Source organism: Corvus hawaiiensis, chromosome 6, assembly GCF_020740725.1.
Source record: "Corvus hawaiiensis isolate bCorHaw1 chromosome 6, bCorHaw1.pri.cur, whole genome shotgun sequence".
NCBI lineage: Eukaryota > Metazoa > Chordata > Aves > Passeriformes > Corvidae > Corvus > Corvus hawaiiensis.
The window spans coordinates 2,224,780-2,241,584 of NC_063218.1; the positions used below are offsets into that span (position 1 = coordinate 2,224,780).

The 16,805-nt window shown below is 52.4% G+C and overlaps 1 protein-coding gene across 2 annotated transcripts in view; it reads left to right on the plus strand.

The window, feature by feature from the left end:
* The first annotated feature begins 3,995 nt into the window (after window positions 1-3,995).
* The window catches only part of ATL1 (atlastin GTPase 1), a 29,869-nt gene continuing 17,059 nt past the window's right edge, over window positions 3,996-16,805 (plus strand). For both annotated transcript variants that reach the window (XM_048306010.1, XM_048306011.1), the window contains exons 1-2: window positions 3,996-4,108; window positions 15,955-16,202. In XM_048306010.1, coding sequence (XP_048161967.1) covers window positions 4,075-4,108; window positions 15,955-16,202 — 282 coding nt within the window. In that variant the 5' untranslated portion in view covers window positions 3,996-4,074. The remainder of the gene's footprint in view (window positions 4,109-15,954; window positions 16,203-16,805) is intronic.

The following is a 16,805-nucleotide window of genomic DNA, read 5'->3' on the forward strand; positions in this document are numbered from 1 at the left end:
TCCCTGGGGAGCCTGGGCAGTGCCCAGCACCCTCTGGGGGAAGAACCTTTTCCTAACGAAGAGAAATAAGAGGATCACAGTCAGATAGTGCAAAGGCAGCCACCGAGGTAAAACCAGGCCTGAGTTGATGGTTCTTTATGTCCGTGGTTTTTTTATTCTTAAGTAGCTCCTTCAGTTTACAGAGCATCTTCCAGAAGGAAGAACCTCCACTCTGATTGATTAAACAAGTGATTTAATTAACTGCTGGAATTCTCTCTCCTCCACAGTGAAATACCTCTGTGCAGTCCTAGTGTGCCATCGTGTTTACAGAAGCAGCAAAGCTAATTCCTTTGGCTGCAAAGCCCATGTAAATGTAGGCGGTCATAGCACAATTCAGGGTGAGAAATGGGAACTGCAGGAATAGCAGGATTTCCTAAGCAACAAAGATCTGCTTCACTTAAAATATTTCAGTAAGGAAAAAAACCCAACAACAGAAAGATGTTAGGAAGGTTGTAGCTTCAGGACCAAGGAAAAAGCTGATTCTGTTTTATCCCTTTTTGGTATTTCCAAGGAATTGAGGCCTCTTAACCCTAGAATAAGGGTATAGAAATTTAAAGCAGTGATGAGGAATCCCTGCCAGAGAGTGTAAGCACCAGGGAGACATCCCCTTGCAATGCTCTTCAGACACATTTGACATCTTGATCCCTTTGACTTTCCCATGCAATTTAGCAGAAGCAGTGAAAGAGCAAAGCCCAAGAAGGCCGAAGTGACAATAAAAACTGCGGGGAGGAAGCCAACACATCCTGGAACCTCGGATAACCACTGCAAGAACAGATGTGTCACCCGGGGGCTCAGGCAGCGCCTTGTCCAAGGAAAACGCCTGTGGATGGCAGTGATTCCCTCAGCAGCAAGTCCCAGCGAGTCCGTGGTGGCACCTGAGCAAGAGCAGAGCCTTGGCAGTGTCTCTTTGGCACCTCTTACATAAGCGTTGCACAACGCACCCGGTTTCTGTTTGCGAAGGGCCGGGGATATGAAAAGCAACTGGAAATGCTGCCTGGGTAAGTGGGACACTGAAATCAAGGTAAATTATGAAACAGCTCCTGCCAGCGGAATGCAGGATGGATTTAAATCCAGGTTTTGTCCAAAATTCTGAGGCCTTTCCACCGCTGTATCTCCCGCTGTTGAACCGCTGGCTGAGCTCTCCCTCTGCAGGGTATTTTCTCTTTCTGCCTTTCCCCCATTTAGCATCGTTTTTCCTCAAGAATCCTTCCAGTCCATGACCATTCAGCAGCAAGAATGTAAAGATGCTTCCTAAGAAGGGCTGTTTGCAACTGGGAAAATAAAGGAAGGATGAATCGGTGGAGAGAAGGGATGGATGAAAATGAGCAAATGCTGAGTCACTCTCTGGAAAAAAGATCATCCCCTTGACTTGGGATCATAGGAAATAATGCAGGAGAAGGCCTTGGTAGTTCATGCAGACCATCCCTCTGGCACAGCACAGCATCAAACCTCTCCACTTCTCTTTCACTGGGATACCACGTGCCATAATGGCAAGAGAAAAGGAGAAGATGCCAGTAAATGGGGCAGTACGAGCTTGACCTTAGCAGCAATTTTCAAAGAGAATGAGGAAAACAGGACCTGAGCCCATCTCAGTTTAATTAGACTTTCAAATGAACAAATTTCCTTTTCCATCCTCTTTTTTTTTCCCTCCCCTATCCATTTCCCAGCTGCTTTTCTTTTATTCTCTTTCAACCTATCTGAACCCCTCTGAGAGTGTCCAACGTAAGAAATCCCTCCTCACAACACCTGTCTCTTCTCTGCTGCACTGAAGCAGCAACAGGCACGTGCAGTCTCAGGGATTATTTATAAAAATCCTAATGGAGCTTCTGCAAAGCTGAGTGAGCTTCTCGTGGTCGCAGGGCCCAGCAGGGGTGGGCAGGATTCAGCTGTGTGCCACGTGAGAGAGCCAGCACTTCAGAGAGCCAAAATTATATGTTTCCTTCTGATGCTGTAAACACAGGGAAGAGGCCAACGGGAGGCAGTCACAGAGTATTGGAGGAGGCACTCAGGAATTAAGTATCAGCATATCAATGGGAGCACAACAACACATGGCTTTGGTACAGCTCAGATGCCTGGAACTGAAAATTGGTTCATTTTTGAACGTTCTTCCTGCTGTCAGGAATGAAGAGCAGATCCTGCTGGCTCCTGTGAATCCAACGAAGCTGGATGGCCACTGGCTTTCCCTGACTGCTGTGAGCCAGAGTGCAGAAATGATCAGCACCCTCCCAAAATCTCCTCTTGCAGATACAGTCTGGGGCTCAGTTCCCCACCTATCCTGCCAAATTTTGGCCCTCTGGTGACCACCACATTTCCAGTTTAATCAGTTGTTCCTTGACTGCTGTGCCATGTCTTCCAAAGAGCAGCACAGGGCTGTGGCTCCAGAGTCAGGTTGATTCCAGCAGCTTGTTGGCATCACAAGTGTGGGCAAACAGTAGCTGAGGACAAGTGTGTTCACTCCTGTGCTGGTTCACATGGAGCAGGTGGGAGTGGGCAAGCTCCCTGTGGCTGGCATTGCCAGAAAGCCAAACACAGCATGGGCTCATGCCCAGCAGGGTGGGCAGGAGGTTGAGGAAGGGGATTATTCCCCTCTACTCTGCTTTTGTGAGAGACCCCACCTGCAGAGCTGCCTCCAGCTCTGGGTTCTCCAACATCAGAAGGATGTGGAGTTGCTGGAGCAAGCCCAGAGGAGGCCACAGAGATGCTCCAAAGGCTGGAGCCCCTCTGCTCTGGAGCCAGGCTGGGAGAGCTGGGGGTGTTCACCTGGAGAAGAGAAGGCTCCAGGGAGAGCTCAGAGCCCCTTGCAGGGCCTAAAGGGGCTCCAGGAGAGCTGGAGAGGGACTGGGGACAAGGGATGGAGGGACAGGACACAGGGAATGGCTTCCCACTGCCAGAGGGCAGGGATGGATGGGAGATTGGGAATTGGGAATTCCTGGCTGGGAGGGTGGGGAGGCCCTGGCACAGGGTGCCCAGAGAAGCTGGGGCTGCCCCTGGATCCCTGGCAGTGCCCAAGGCCAGGCTGGACATTGGGGCTTGGAGCAACCTGGGCTAGTGGAAGGTGTCCGTGCCCATGCCAGAGGGTGAAATGAAATGAGCTTTAAGGTCCCTTCCAGCCCAGACCATTCTGGGATTCTGTTATCAACTGTGCTGTACTTAAATCCTCCCCAGAGGTGTCTTAAGTACAAGCCCTTGAGCTGCATCCTTTGTGTCACATCTGCACATGCACAGTGAATATCTCCTGCTGCCTGTGGATACTGCAGGCACAGGTGGAACTGGGGGAGCAGGGCCTGGCTGACCCCACCCCAGGGCAGGACCCTGTGGTGATTTCCCAGCCCAAGTGTTCCTGTGCACTCACCACATCCTGGTTGGGCCAGGTCCCCCAGCCATGGCCCCTTATGGGTGGGTGTCCAAAGGGGTGCCCAGTGCCCCAGATGAGCCAGGGACCCTGCCCTGGCGTGGATGTCTCCAGGGTGTGGGTGCCTACAAGTGTATCCAGTGCCCCCAGGTTTGGATATACCTCCAGGTGTGGGTGCCCCAATGATCCCAGTGCCCTGGCAGGGATAACGCGGATGTTGGAGCATCCTGTCTGCTGAGCCCCCCATCCGTACCCCCATGAATGGGTGCCCCTGGCAATGCTCCCGGTGTGGATGTCCCCAACGATCCCAGTGCCCGGGCAGGGCTAACGCGGCTGTTGGATCCTCCTATCCGTACTGAGCCCCCCATATACCCCCGCGGGTGGGCGGGTGGATATTCAGCACCCAGGGGGGTGCTGCTCGCCCCGCCCGCGGGCCCCCCTGCCCGTGCGCACCCCGAGCGGCGGTGCCCGGGGCCTGCCCCGCGGGTGCCGTGGGCGGGTGCCCCGGCGGGCCGGGCCGTGCCGGGCCGTGCCGCGGTGCCGCGCCGAGCGGCGGGCGGGGATGCTGCTGCTGCTGCTGCTGCCGCCGCCGCCGGCTCCCCCGCCCGCCCCGCGCCGCCGCCGCAGCCCCGCCAGACGCAGCGCGGCTCGGAGCGCGCACGGAGCCTCCCGCAGCCGCCGCCATGGCCCGGAACCGCCGGGACAGGAGCAGCTGGGGTAGGGCGGCGGCGGCAGAACCGGGGGGGAGCGGGGGGAGCGCGGACAATGCCGGGCCTGAGCCGGCCGCGGGCCGCGCCGGGGCGGGGCTGCGGCGGGAGGACGCGGGCGGGGGGCTCGGCTGGCCCGGGCGGGGCAGGGGGTTGCCGGGTGCCGAGGGGACACACGGGTGTGTGGGACCCCGCGCGCTATCCCTGAGGGGCCTGGGGTCCGCCCGTGCCCCCCCCCCGCCAGCGTGAGGGGAATCGGGGGTGCGGCTGGGGCGCCCCTCGTTCCGGGGCCTCCTGAGGCGAGGTGGTCCCGGCTTGGGCTGGTCACCGCCCTCGGCCTGGCTACAACGGGACCCCCTGACTCGCCTGGGGCCAGACAGCCCCGGCAGCTCCCTGGGGATCCTTTGGGCTGCCCCGGTTCTCCTCCGGCTTGCCCTGACACCCCTTCCCGTAGCCCTGCTGTCCCCTCAGCCCTTGATGGGGGATGTCACCTCAGCCACCACCCCACCTCGGCTGGGAGCAGGGATCCCGCTCACCCCACCCCAGCTCATCTGGGAGCAGGGATCGCGCTCACCCCACCTTCCTCAGGCAGAGCCACAAGGCCACCCCGGCTTGTCACCCCTCCAGAGGATTTTCCCCCTTTCTGGAAGCTATAGGATTTTGTTGTCGAGTCACCCTCCAGACAGGGCCCATTTTAATCCCATCCCCTCACAGCCCCCTGATCCCGGGGGAGCTGGGAGCAGCACTGCCAGGGAGCGGAGCGGAGTGACGGGGAGGAGGAAGTTCTGTGGTGTCTTCCTGCAAGGCTTCGGTTCCCTCCAGAGGCGCTTGGATCCTCCAGCAGCTGCTGCTTCCCGCTGGAGCCCAAGCTGGTCCCACAGGTGGGCTGCACCCAGCAAGGGGCTCCTCCACCTTCAGCCTCCCTGTGACCACGCTCAGCAATGTATCGCTTCACCCACTCCCACTGACACGCTGTTCCGTAGGAAATCAGACTTTATCCAGCCATTTCCCGTTATTTGAGGAGAGTAATTTGTCGTTTCCTCCGGAGTCGTAGTCCATGTGAGCTCAGTCACGGGTGCTGGCGGTATCCCGGCTCCTCAGGCAGAGCGGGTGAGCTGAGCTGTGATGTTTAGATACACAAATTACATTTTAATTTGTGTAGATGAGCGTGGGATTTCCCACGGCAATGATTAACAGTTCAGAGGCATGCTTGAGGAAGCGTTGGGATAACGGAGTGTCTGATCCAGTGATGGGCTTTTTGGGATAGAGGGGGGAGAAAATGGGCGAAGCTCATTTGATCGGTGCCGTGTTTAGCTGTGACTTAATGAAGGTCCTCAAATCCTTGGGTAAACCGGAGGGAAAACTTGCCAGGGAATGTGGTGCCGTTCTCAGCTTTGTCTCACGGAGCGTGTGACAGACGTGTCAGCCCTGACTCCGTGCGTGTTGGGAATTGCACACACGTACACACGCTGGTGCCTTCCCTGCACATCCTGAGAGCAGGAGGAGGGAATGCAAATGATGCCGGATGGAAGCGGAAAAAGCATCATCCTGGGAAGTACAACCTGGGTCCGGCAAGGGAATTAGGCACATCCCTCAGCCTGGGCTGCTGAGCCCTACTCCCAGGAAATGTGATGTGTCACTGATGGGATGAATTCTTCCTTAGCTTCTCTGCAAGAATCTGGAAGCATCCATGGATCCAAGTGGATCTCTGTGGGATCAGCCACCTTCTGCTGCCACCCATCCCCAGCTCAAAATCATTCCCTATATCCCATAGCTATTCACCTATTCCTAGAGGATTTCCTGGCTCTTTGCCAGGCTGGTTGACGTTGCGAGTAAGAAATTAAGAGAGCGAAATGCTTCTGGTTTTTACTAGGAAAGAAAAGAAAAAGCTGTCTTTAATAAATTTATTCATTCCATTTATACAACAAAACCTCATTGCCTTGAAAGCTGTGTTTACATCCAGTGACTGCAGCATTGTGTAGTGACATCAATCCATGGGGTGACTATTCCACTGCTATATTTTTCAGCTGGCAAGGGAGGAGGCTTGGGCTTTTCCTGAAACTAAGGCAGAAAGGAGAAAGTCCTTGCTTTGTTCTAAAAATGGGCTCATGGGTCATTAAAAATATTAATGCTATTTTGAAACAGATCAAACTTTGTCCTAGTTACTTAGGCCTGGAAACAGGCAGCTGCTTAGTGTAACCCTCCTTTGTTTCACAAAAATAATTTGCTTTTTTAAAGCTCACAGAACAAATTAGGGTGAGTATATGGCATTGCCTCTGGTCATAGCTGGGTCACTGTCACATCCCCAGGAGCTGGTGTAGGGGTGTGTGATGCATCCAGAGTAGGATTTAGCCTTGGGCTAAAGGTCAGCATAAGGTTATGCCTCATTTAAGGCTCTTCCTGAATGTGCCAGGCGGTGCATAGACCTCACAACTGCTGCCAGTTGAATGGGTGAGGCAGCTATGGTGAAAAAAAATCACAAGTAATTTCTTGCTGTGAGTAGTGGACCCTGCTTTTCCCAAAATAAGGATTGTTAGTCCAAGTTCTGCTTGGCATGGTGAAGTCCAGCCAGCTCATGAAGGTGTAATAGATTACACTGATTTTTGTCTGAAATTCTTTGTGCTTGGCAGTTGCAGATGTTCAGCAGCCTGGTCCCTCTGATCCAGTGAGATCCCTGCTCCCAGTTGCTCCTTTGAACAGCACAGACTGGAACAAATCGTGTGAAATCTCATGTTTCCCATCATGGCCAATTTTGTGTTAAAATTGGAATGATCCACCTATCAAGAATTCAGTTTTAAAACCATAAAAGGGATTAACAGAGGTTATAGATACTTCTTGGTGAGGGTTTTCAAGTTGGATAGGGGATTTAGGAGAGCTCCTAAAGGGAGCCAGGAAAGGCCAAGGAACTATTTTAGGAGAAGGTCTCCTCTCCAGCACAGGCCAGGGATCATCACTGCCACATCTTAGACTGCACACAGTGGGTTAAACCAGGAAGAAAACAATGATTTTGGTAGGTTGTTTTTTATTTTAGCCATGTTAACATCCTTTCTGTTTATTGTTTGATTTCTGGCCTTTTATGGTGGCTTTTCAGTTTCCACTTCTGGCATTTCTTTGTGACTCTGAATGCTGGGAACCTGACAAGTGAAAGCTGAGATGTTTCAGACAGAGGGGCCTTTACACAAAAACCCAGAAATATTCACAACCAAATGTAAAAGAGAGAAGAAAATGAAGTGCTGGGACTTGAAAGAAGAGACAAGTCAACACTGCAAGCTGAATATGGTTGTAGAGTCACGGAATGGGCAAGGACACTTTCCCGTAGATCAGGTTGCTCCAAGCCCCATGCAACCTGGCCTGGAACATTTCCAGGGATCCAGGGGCAGCCACAGCTTCTCTGGGCACCCTGTGCCAGGGCCTCCCCACCCTCCCAGCCAGGAATTCCTTCCCAGTCTCCCATCCATCCCTGCCCTCTGGCAGTGGGAGCCATTCCCCCTTGTCCTGGCACTCCAGGCCCTCATCCAAAGTTGCTCTCCTATGGCTGTTGTGCAGGCAGCAGCATTGTAAGGGAATTGGAATAGCTGGGATCCACCAGATGAGCAGGAGCAAGAGCAGCCTGACTTTTCCTTTCTGGGGAAGAGCCAGGATAGCCTGAGCCTGCCTTGGAGTGGTGACATGGTGCCCTTGTCATGCCTCATGTCATGTCCATGCCACGAGTGGCTCTGGCCATGGTTGCCTCCCTGATTAATGGGAATGGGAAGCAGCGTGTGGTGTTGGTTGTGTCTTGCTGCATTTTCCCTGCTAAGCCCATAGGTGACAAACAGCGCACTTAAATATTGTTGAGGGCCTGGGTGATGTTCAGAGGCAGCTGGCTTTATATTAACTCCCCTGGATCACTGACTGGAACCTTCTGCAGTGGGGGAAGGAGGCTGGGGCAGGTATTGTCATGGTCTGCAAGGCACAAGGTGTCCCATGGATCACTTTTGAAAGTCACTTCACTCTAGAGAGCCCCCAGCTCCTTTGCTCCTGCCAGAAACACTCCCATTTGCCATCAGTTCAGGGAAAGTGAAGTGTTACAGCAGGAAAATAACTGAACACAAATCTCCCAAATGGGGTGGAGGCTCTGGAGAAGGGGCTGAGCTCTGCCAAGCCCATAAAGCATATTTAAAGCACTCTATATACAGAAGCATTTTATGCAGAGTGTAATTACCTTTCATGTTACATCCTAAAATTTCATGACATGTTTACCAGACTTTATTTTCAGGCAATTTTAGCAACAAAAGAGTAAACATAATTTAATGTCAGAAAAAACTAAATCCAGTAGTGATGGTGGAGATGAAGGGAGGCTGTTGCTGATGGAGAGGATGAAGGATCACGCAGAAAATGTGTGCTGGGAAGTGGGAGTTCTGGAGATGTATCCCTGGAAGTGTCCACGGCCAGGTTGGAGCAGCCTGGGATAGTGGAAGGTGTCCCTGCCCTTGACAGGGAGTGGAATGAGAGGTTCTTTAAGCTCCCTTCCAACCCAAACCCTTCTGGGATTTTGTGTTACACCAGAGCCTGGCTAGGCTTAAATGTGGGAGAGAGAGCAGGCCCAGGGTTTGCACCTGACAAATAGATAATGGCTTTTTGCTAGTGCTCTTCCAACAGTGTTTTGACTGACACAGGTGGGAATGGGAGGTGTCCACCTTGCCTCTGACTCAGCCATTGCTGATACATGAGCTGGCATGGGCACAGCCACATAACTGTCTAACCTGACCTCAAACTTCCTGAAAAAATTCTAGAAAAACCTCTGCTTTGCTCCCAAGGTAGTTGTGTGCCTGTGTCTCCAAAGCTCAGCCTGGAAATTTGACAGCAGTAGGAATTGCTCTTGCTTCAGAGCCAACTAAGCACTGGAGCTTCACGTAGTAGGTGTAATTAAAAATTTCACATTGGTTTTTGGCATTTGAGATGTTGTAACAGGCAGGTTTGGTGGCCAGTTATCATCCAAACTCTTGCTCCTGTCAGCAGTCATTCACGTGGGAAGGTCCCAAACCACTCCTGTTATCAGCAGAATCATTCATCCCCTTGTTCCCTCTGCCAAAGGGAGAAGGGGCTGAGCTGGCCACGCTGGAGCTGAAGCTGTGCTGCTGCCAGCTGGATGACTCAGGGCTGGCAGGAAGGAGGTGCACGCCACATCTCCACTGCTCCAAAAAAAGCAAAGAGTGAGGGTGACGCCTGGCAGCAGCAGCCGCCCCGCTCAGCTCCCTGCTCCAGGCATCCCAGGGTGCAGAGTGGGGTCCTTGACAGGACAATGTGGGAATGCAGCTTGGATTGGGCAGAGGTGTTAACACAGCTGTGCAGCTGAGATGTAGGAGTTTGCCCTGGCTTTGGAGAGGCCAGCTTGAGATCCCAAAGGGAGACTACCAAATGTGGCCTTTTACAGAATCACAGAATCATTTAGGTTGGATAAGATCTCTGAGATCATCGAGTCCAGCCTATGGCCAAACACCACCTTTTCAGACAGACCATGGCACTGAGTGCCACATCCAGTCTTTCCTTCAACACCTCAAGGAACAGTGACTCCACCACGTCTTTGAACAGTCCATTTCTATTTACCTGCCATTCTTGATTGCTGAAGGACAGGGCTCCTTTTTCCACGACAGTTTTCTTCACCTGCTTCTAATACCCTACAGCTCCCTGGGGGATCTTCATCCAGGAATTGTCATTGATCTGTCATTTCCACAGATTCATGGCAGCTGTGATTACATCCAGTCTGAGGAGGTGCAGGTGATTTCGTTGGGCACTAATAAGTTCTGGCTCTGCCTTCCCATTCTGCCTTTCCCAGAGCACCAGCCCCAGGTGTAAGGGGACATCATAGCCAGGCTGGGGCCCGGCAGAGGTGGGTGTGTCATTTATGAGGGGCTTGGTGGTTCTGGTTAGTGAATGCTGCTGATGTGCAGCACCTGGAGTTTCCCCTGCTTGTATCTGGGGTTCTGTTGAGATGTCAAAAATCTTAGCAGAGGTGTGAGCAGAGTTGAGGGAAGGTTGTGTGGCTGTGAGGTCAGCTGTGCCCTGGATGCAGGAGGTGCATGGAGAGAGACTTATTTACAAGACCGCATAGTACCAGGATCAGGGGAAATGGCTTCCTACTGCCAGAGGGCAGGGTCAGATGAGGAAAAAATTCTTCCCTGTGAGGGAGGCGAGGCCCTGGCACAGGTTGCTCAGAGAAGCTGTGGCTGCCCCTGGATCACCAGAAGTGTCCAAGGCCAGGTTGGATGGGGTTTGGAGCAACCTAGCGTAGTGTAAGGGTTGACACTGGATGGGCTTTAAGATCCCTTCCACCCCAAACCAGTGTGGGATTCTGTGACACAGAAAGGAGTGGTGAATGGGTGTGTGTGGTTAAACCCAGCTTGGGAGGCTTTCTGACTTGCTGGCCACGACCCTTCAGAGGGCATGGTGCAGGCAGGACCACAGAGCAGGGATGGGTGTAAGAAAGGGCTTTGCCCAGCCAGGCTTCCCTGCTCCACCCTCTGGAAGGCTCCGTCTCCCAGGAGCACTTCTGTCTAGACACCTTCTGGCAGTCCCTGCTGAGGGAATTTGCCAGCTCTCAGCTGGCCAGGTCAGGCTCAGCTCTTTGGGGTGCATCCTTTGTGCAGAAGCAGGGCAGGTTATTGCTGGACAACACCCTGCTCTGACTCTCCAGTGCACATGCATTGCTTCCATGCTTTGTTCCCCATTTTTCCCTGGTTGGCTGGATCAGGTGCTGAGCTCTGTGCCAGCCTGTCGTGGAGAGGAGGAGAGGATTCCTGATGCATGCTCAGAGCTCCCTGCCCCTCCCAGCCTCCTCAGAGCCCCGCTGATCATCGCTAGCTGTCGTGCGGCAGAGGGAGTTCAGCACAGACACAGAGAGCAGAGCTCGTGTGCCCCTCCCAGCCTCCTCAGAGCCCCGCTGATCATCGCTAGCTGTCGTGCGGCAGAGGGAGTTCAGCACAGACACAGAGAGCAGAGCTCGTGTGCCAGCAGCAGCCAGGCTGAACGTGCCCAGTGCAGGGGAGATGCTTGGAGAGGGTGGCTGTGTTCCCCAGAGCCGTTGTGGAGGGCAGATAAGCTTCCTGCAAGCTGCAGCTCTCTGGAGAGTGTGCAGAGGGATGGAGGCTGACTGCAGGCTCTGTTCAGGGCTTGGCTCGTGGTGCTGTTGGTGGTAGTGTGATCTGTTTGGGATGGAAACTCCAGAAAAGGACCCACACAGATATCATGTCTGGTTAAACTGGTCCCCTGAGAGCTGCTGATAAGCAGCCTGACACAGCCGATACAGGGATACTTTGTTCCAAGGAAATAACGGCCAGTTAAAGCTTCCTATCAAACCTCAATTTTATCTCCTTGGTAGTTTGCTTTCCGTGCAGTAACTTGGTTTGAACGCCCTCGGAATGGCAGCACTGCCTGACATTGGTGTATTTGTGTGTGTGACATCTGAGCTGGGGTTGTTTTGCCTGGAGAAGTGAAAGCTCCAGAGAGACCTCACTGTGGCCTTCCAGTACTTGGAAGGGGTTTATAAAAAAGGAGTGCGACCTTGTACATGGGCAGATAGTGATAGGACAAGGGGAAATTGATTTAAACTAAAAGGGGAGAGATTAGATTAGATATGAGGGAGAAATTCTTCCCTGTGAGGGTGGGGAGGCCCTGGCACAGGGTGCCCAGTGAGGCTGTGGCTGCCCTTGGATCCCTGGAAGTGTCCACGGCCAGGTTGGATGAGGCTTGGAGCAACCTGGGATAGCAGGAGGTGTCATGGCTGGGGTGTGGAATGAGGTAATTTTTAAGGTCCTTTCTAACCCAAACCATTCTGGGATTGTGCTTTCAGCGAGGGAATTGAAGCCCAGGCTGCAGTCCCTGCTTTCCACAGTCAGTGCTTGGATAGCTGAGACTCCTGGGATCCAAGAGAGCCTGAGAGCAGGGCTGGCAAATTGGCTTCCTCAGGCTCTGGTCACGCAGTGTTTGCACAGATGATGGGACATGGCTGTGTTTCACTCTCTGGAATGAAATGTATTTATTGTGCAGGCTGAGCTGAGGACAGGGCTGATTCCTTAGTGGGACTCTGGGAAGCAGTCAGCATTTCTGTGACCTGTTCTTCCATGGCTAAGGAAGAACAGGCTTCAGCAAGCACCCACCAAACATTGCATAATTAGTGGCATGTAATTTACTTAATTTATTCTTCTCTAGAAGTTAAGTACACTAGTCATGTCTGTCACTGTGCACACAGGCACAATGTGAAATACGCTGTTTTAATTTAATTAATTTAGTCAAAAGCAAGTCTTAGACCAGTTAAAGAATTCCTTCCTTTTTTAATGCTGTCTGACAGCCCAGTAAGCACGAACGCAAATCCTGATCTCCTTCTCCTTCCCACTTGGAATCGCCATATGGAAAAGAGACGTGGCTTCCACCCCGCTCCAGAGTCATGGAAATGAGCTGTTATGAAATGGGGAAAAGGAGCCGTATCCTGACAATTTCTGAATGAGCAGCTGGAGAATTGACGTAATTGCAGGGCGCCGGGAGAGAGCCGAGAGAGAGGAGGAGTCAAGTTAGAAAAGGAGTGAAAACAAGAGTGTGTTTAGGAAAGCTGAGCTCTCCTTCCTCTCCTTTTTGGCCAGATGAGGTTTTGCCATTGCCAGGTACAGCTTCCTTCAAGGCAAATAACTCATTTATGGCCAGAAAGACCAGTTAAAATAATTGATTTCCAGCAGTGTGCAGCCATTTTATAAAATAATCCCTGGCTCTCCAGTGTGGCGGATAATCTAATAAACAGGACCTGGAAGTTTCATCACATGGAAATATGAAAATAAATATGAAAGAGATAGTTTTGTCTGCAGATATCCTATGTGAAAGAAGCAGAGATAGGGATGAAATTAGTTCTGAGACCTGCTTAATATAATCTCTCTTTCCTGCTGTCTCCAAGGAACTGGGAAATCAACATATCCTGCTCATAATGTTTTGTGTTGTGCTCATGTTGTGCAAACAGCCTGGTTTTCCTGGTGTTCAGGTGATGGAAACAAGGATGTCCCCTGGGAGACCATGGCCACTTCTGTGCCTGGAGACATTCTCCTAAAATCTGTTAATATCTGCTTTTAAAAATTAGTCTCCTTCAGATTCTGATGATTTGAAGGGAAAAAACAATCCTTTCTCCTCTGCACTGATTGTTGGTTCAGCTGCTGGAAAGAGCAGAGGGAGAGGAAGACCTGGGAGATCCCATTTAGGCACCAGGAGAGGGGATCTGGCACGAGCTCTCCCTCTGGCAGCAGGATGGCCAGGGACTCTCCCTGTCCTGGTGCTTGGATCCTTGGCCAGGACTTGGAGATCCATTCAGCTGTCTGAGCCAGGGGCATCCAAGGATTTGTGCTCATCTTGGTACCCACTGCTAGTGCAGGATAAGTAAAACCACAAATCATGGAATCCCAGAATAGTTTGGGTTGGGAAGGGACCTTAAAGCTCACCCAGTTCCACCTCCTGCCATGAGCAGGGACACTTCCCACTATCCCAGGTTGCTCCAAGCCCTGTCCAGCCTGGCCTGGGACACTGCCAGGGATCCAGGGGCAGCCACAGCTGCTCTGGGCACCCTGTGCCAGGGGCCCTCCCACCATCACAGCCAGGGATTCCTTCCCAATCTCCCATCCATCCCTGCCCTCTGGCACTGGGAAGCCATTCCCTGTGTCCTGTCCCTCCATCCCTTGTCCCAGGTCCCACTCCAGCTCTCCTGGAGCCCCTTCAGGCCCTGGCAGGGGCTCTGAGCTCTCCCTGGAGCCTTCTCTTCTCCAGGTGAACACCCCCAGCTCTCCCAGCCTGGCTCCAGAGCAGAGGGGCTCCAGCCAAAGTACTGGTCCCACTTCCTCTGTCTGTGTGCCCAAAGGTGGGATTTGTCTGGTCTGGGAAGGTGGCACAGCTGTTGCACCCTGACGGCTGAGTTAGAGTCAGAAATACTTAGGTTTAATTTGATTTACAAATCTTTTCCTACCCCTGCCATGAGTCACATCCTATCCAAGGATCTCTCCTCTGTCTTTTCTGTGCAGCTGGAAGAAGAAAATAAAAATTGGACTGGGTTAGGTGAGCAGGACTTTGGGAAACACCACAAGAGAGGAGGCATTTCCTATCTTTTATATAGCCCTTGCAGCTTGGCAGTGCTTAAAAAGAGCACATGAGCCTGTGGCCCTTTGGCACCTGGCCATCCTTACCTGTTGGGAATGCCTCAGTGCTGGAAAAGGTGTTTGGTGTGTGCCTGCTCTCAGACACCTTCATTTGGTGATGTGTGCCTGGATCCTGACTCTGTGGATTTGAAATGGGAAGGATTTTTTTTCCTGGAGGCCCCTAAGCAGTGACACAGGGCAGGGGCTGGTGCTCGAAGGGATTTTAGTGCTGCAGTCTGGTGGAGAATGTCGCTTTTCAGAACGTTTGGGACTTTTGTTTAGCTAAAAAACCTCCAAGCATTGGAAAGAAAAGATCTTTGTCTTTCAGCTGTGAGCTAAGAAAGCTCATAGTATATGTCCGAGAGCCACCAGAAATCCCCTGGCAACCAGGCTTAATGATCCTGGTACTTCCTTGTGGGATCTTAGGAAATCACAAAAGTGCTGCTGTTATTTCAAATATGGAGTTACTGCTGGAGGCTTCTTTATAGAGAGGCCTGGAATGGGCAAATCCTATTCCTCTTGATATTTGTAACTTCTCTTTTAGCATGTGCACACGCAGTCCTTGTGCTTTGAAACAGCTCTAAACTGGGTCTCCAAGGTCGGGGGCTGAAACAGAGACTGAGGAGGTTTAGCTTGAGGCAAAACTTGGGAAAGTTACAGCCCAAGCCTGTGATCTAGGAAGTTTTTGTCGGAACGTGGGGGGAACTTTCCATCTCGTGCTCATTTCCCTGCTGGCAAGGAGGTTTCATGTGGCTCTAGGTGAGCTGACTGGCACATTAATCACCTTCGGCATCTCTTCCCTGTGCTGGAAAGTTTGGAAAGACCAGGAAAGGAAAGTTACTGGAGCCAGCCTGCTCTTTGCAAATCCCAGGGCTGCAGGTCTTAAAATGCATCTGGGTCCTGTGAGACCCTCCTGTATGATCCCTCCACAGCCTGGGGAGCAGCTCCACAGGGAACCTCGCCATTTCCAAGTGGGAAAGTGGGCAGTGCCTGTGCTTTGTGTGTGCTTTCCACTTGGGAGTGGAGAAGTGGCTTTTATCAGGATGGGCCTGTGTCTGCATGGCCTGGTTCCTGCTGGGAGCATCCCGGGGGATGCTGCCGACGAGGCTGATGGTAGGAACAGCGGATTGCGCTTGGAGCATCAGTGCAGGCTGCAGATGGAGCAGGAATGTGTTGCTACAGGAATAGCAGTGGCACAGGATACACAAAGGCAGCATCCTTTGATAAAGATGTGAGGTCCTTGGACACCTCAGCTGGAGAGCTGCTTCCATTTTTGAGTCAGCCTTCAGGAAGGACCTGGTGGGGAGTGTCCAGAGGAGAGCAGATCCCTAGATAATGTGGTAGAAGGGATGATCAGGAGACTTGGACTTTTCCGTCTGAGAAAGGGCTAAGGGAGGTGTTACGGCAGGTGCTGTTTATGTAGGAAGTTGAAGGGATCTGTTCTCCATGTAGGATAAAATCCAGCAGATGCGTTCTGTCAACAGAGGTTCCAGCAGGGAGCTCTGCCTGTGTGGAGCACGTGGTCAGATGACCCCAAAGTGGCATGGACTCATCCACTGGGATGGCTGTGGCCAGGTGGAGCAGATCTGCTCTGGAGGATGCCATTTTGGGATGGATAATTGAGCTATTGGGCCTCTTATCACCTCTGTTGGTGACTCCTCACTGTGCAGAGGAAGGAACCAAAAGCCTCTCCTTTTCCCTGTTCACACAGGTAGTTTTGCAGACAAGGCTTACGAGTGGAGCTCTGAGGAGGAGGAATCTGTGAGGAAGGCAGGGCCAGTGCAGGTCCTCATTGTCAAAGATGACCACTCCTTTGAGCTGGATGAAGCCGCCCTGAACCGCATCCTCCTCTCCGAGGCTGTCAGAGATAAGGAGGTCGTGGCTGTGTCCGTGGCTGGAGCCTTTAGGAAAGGAAAATCATTCCTGATGGACTTCATGCTGCGGTACATGTACAATAAGGTAAGGCTGCAGCGCAGGAGGCCGTTCCTAGGGCGTGATGTTCCTCGTTGCTCCCATGAGCTGGACAGGACTCGGTGCTCTCGGAATGCTCAAGCCTCTCATGGGTGTGGGCTTCACAAAATAAAACAGAGCAGATCCTTCCCCAGGAAGAACTGTCCCATGGACTCTTAACTTTGGAGCAGGGGTGTTCACATCTGCTGCCCTGAATCACAGAATCGTTTAGGTTGGAAAATCCCTCTGAGATCATTGAACCCAGCTGCTAAGCCAGCACCACTATATTCGCCACTAAACCATGTCCCCAGGTGTCATATCCGTGTCTTTTGAACACTTCCAGGGATGGGGACTCCGCCGCTGCCCAGAGCAGCCTGTTCCAATGTGTGACCACCCTTCCAGTGAAAAACATTTTGCTAATATCCAACCCAAACCTTCCCTGGTGTAACCAGATTGTTTCCTCTTTTCCTGCTGCTTGTTCCCTGGGAGCAGAGCCCAATTCCCACCTGGCTGCACCCTCAGGGAGTTGTGCAGAGCCAAAAGGTCCCCCCTGAGCCTCCTTTTCTCCAGGCTGAGCCCCTTTCCCAGCTCCCTCAGGTGCTCCTGGTGTTC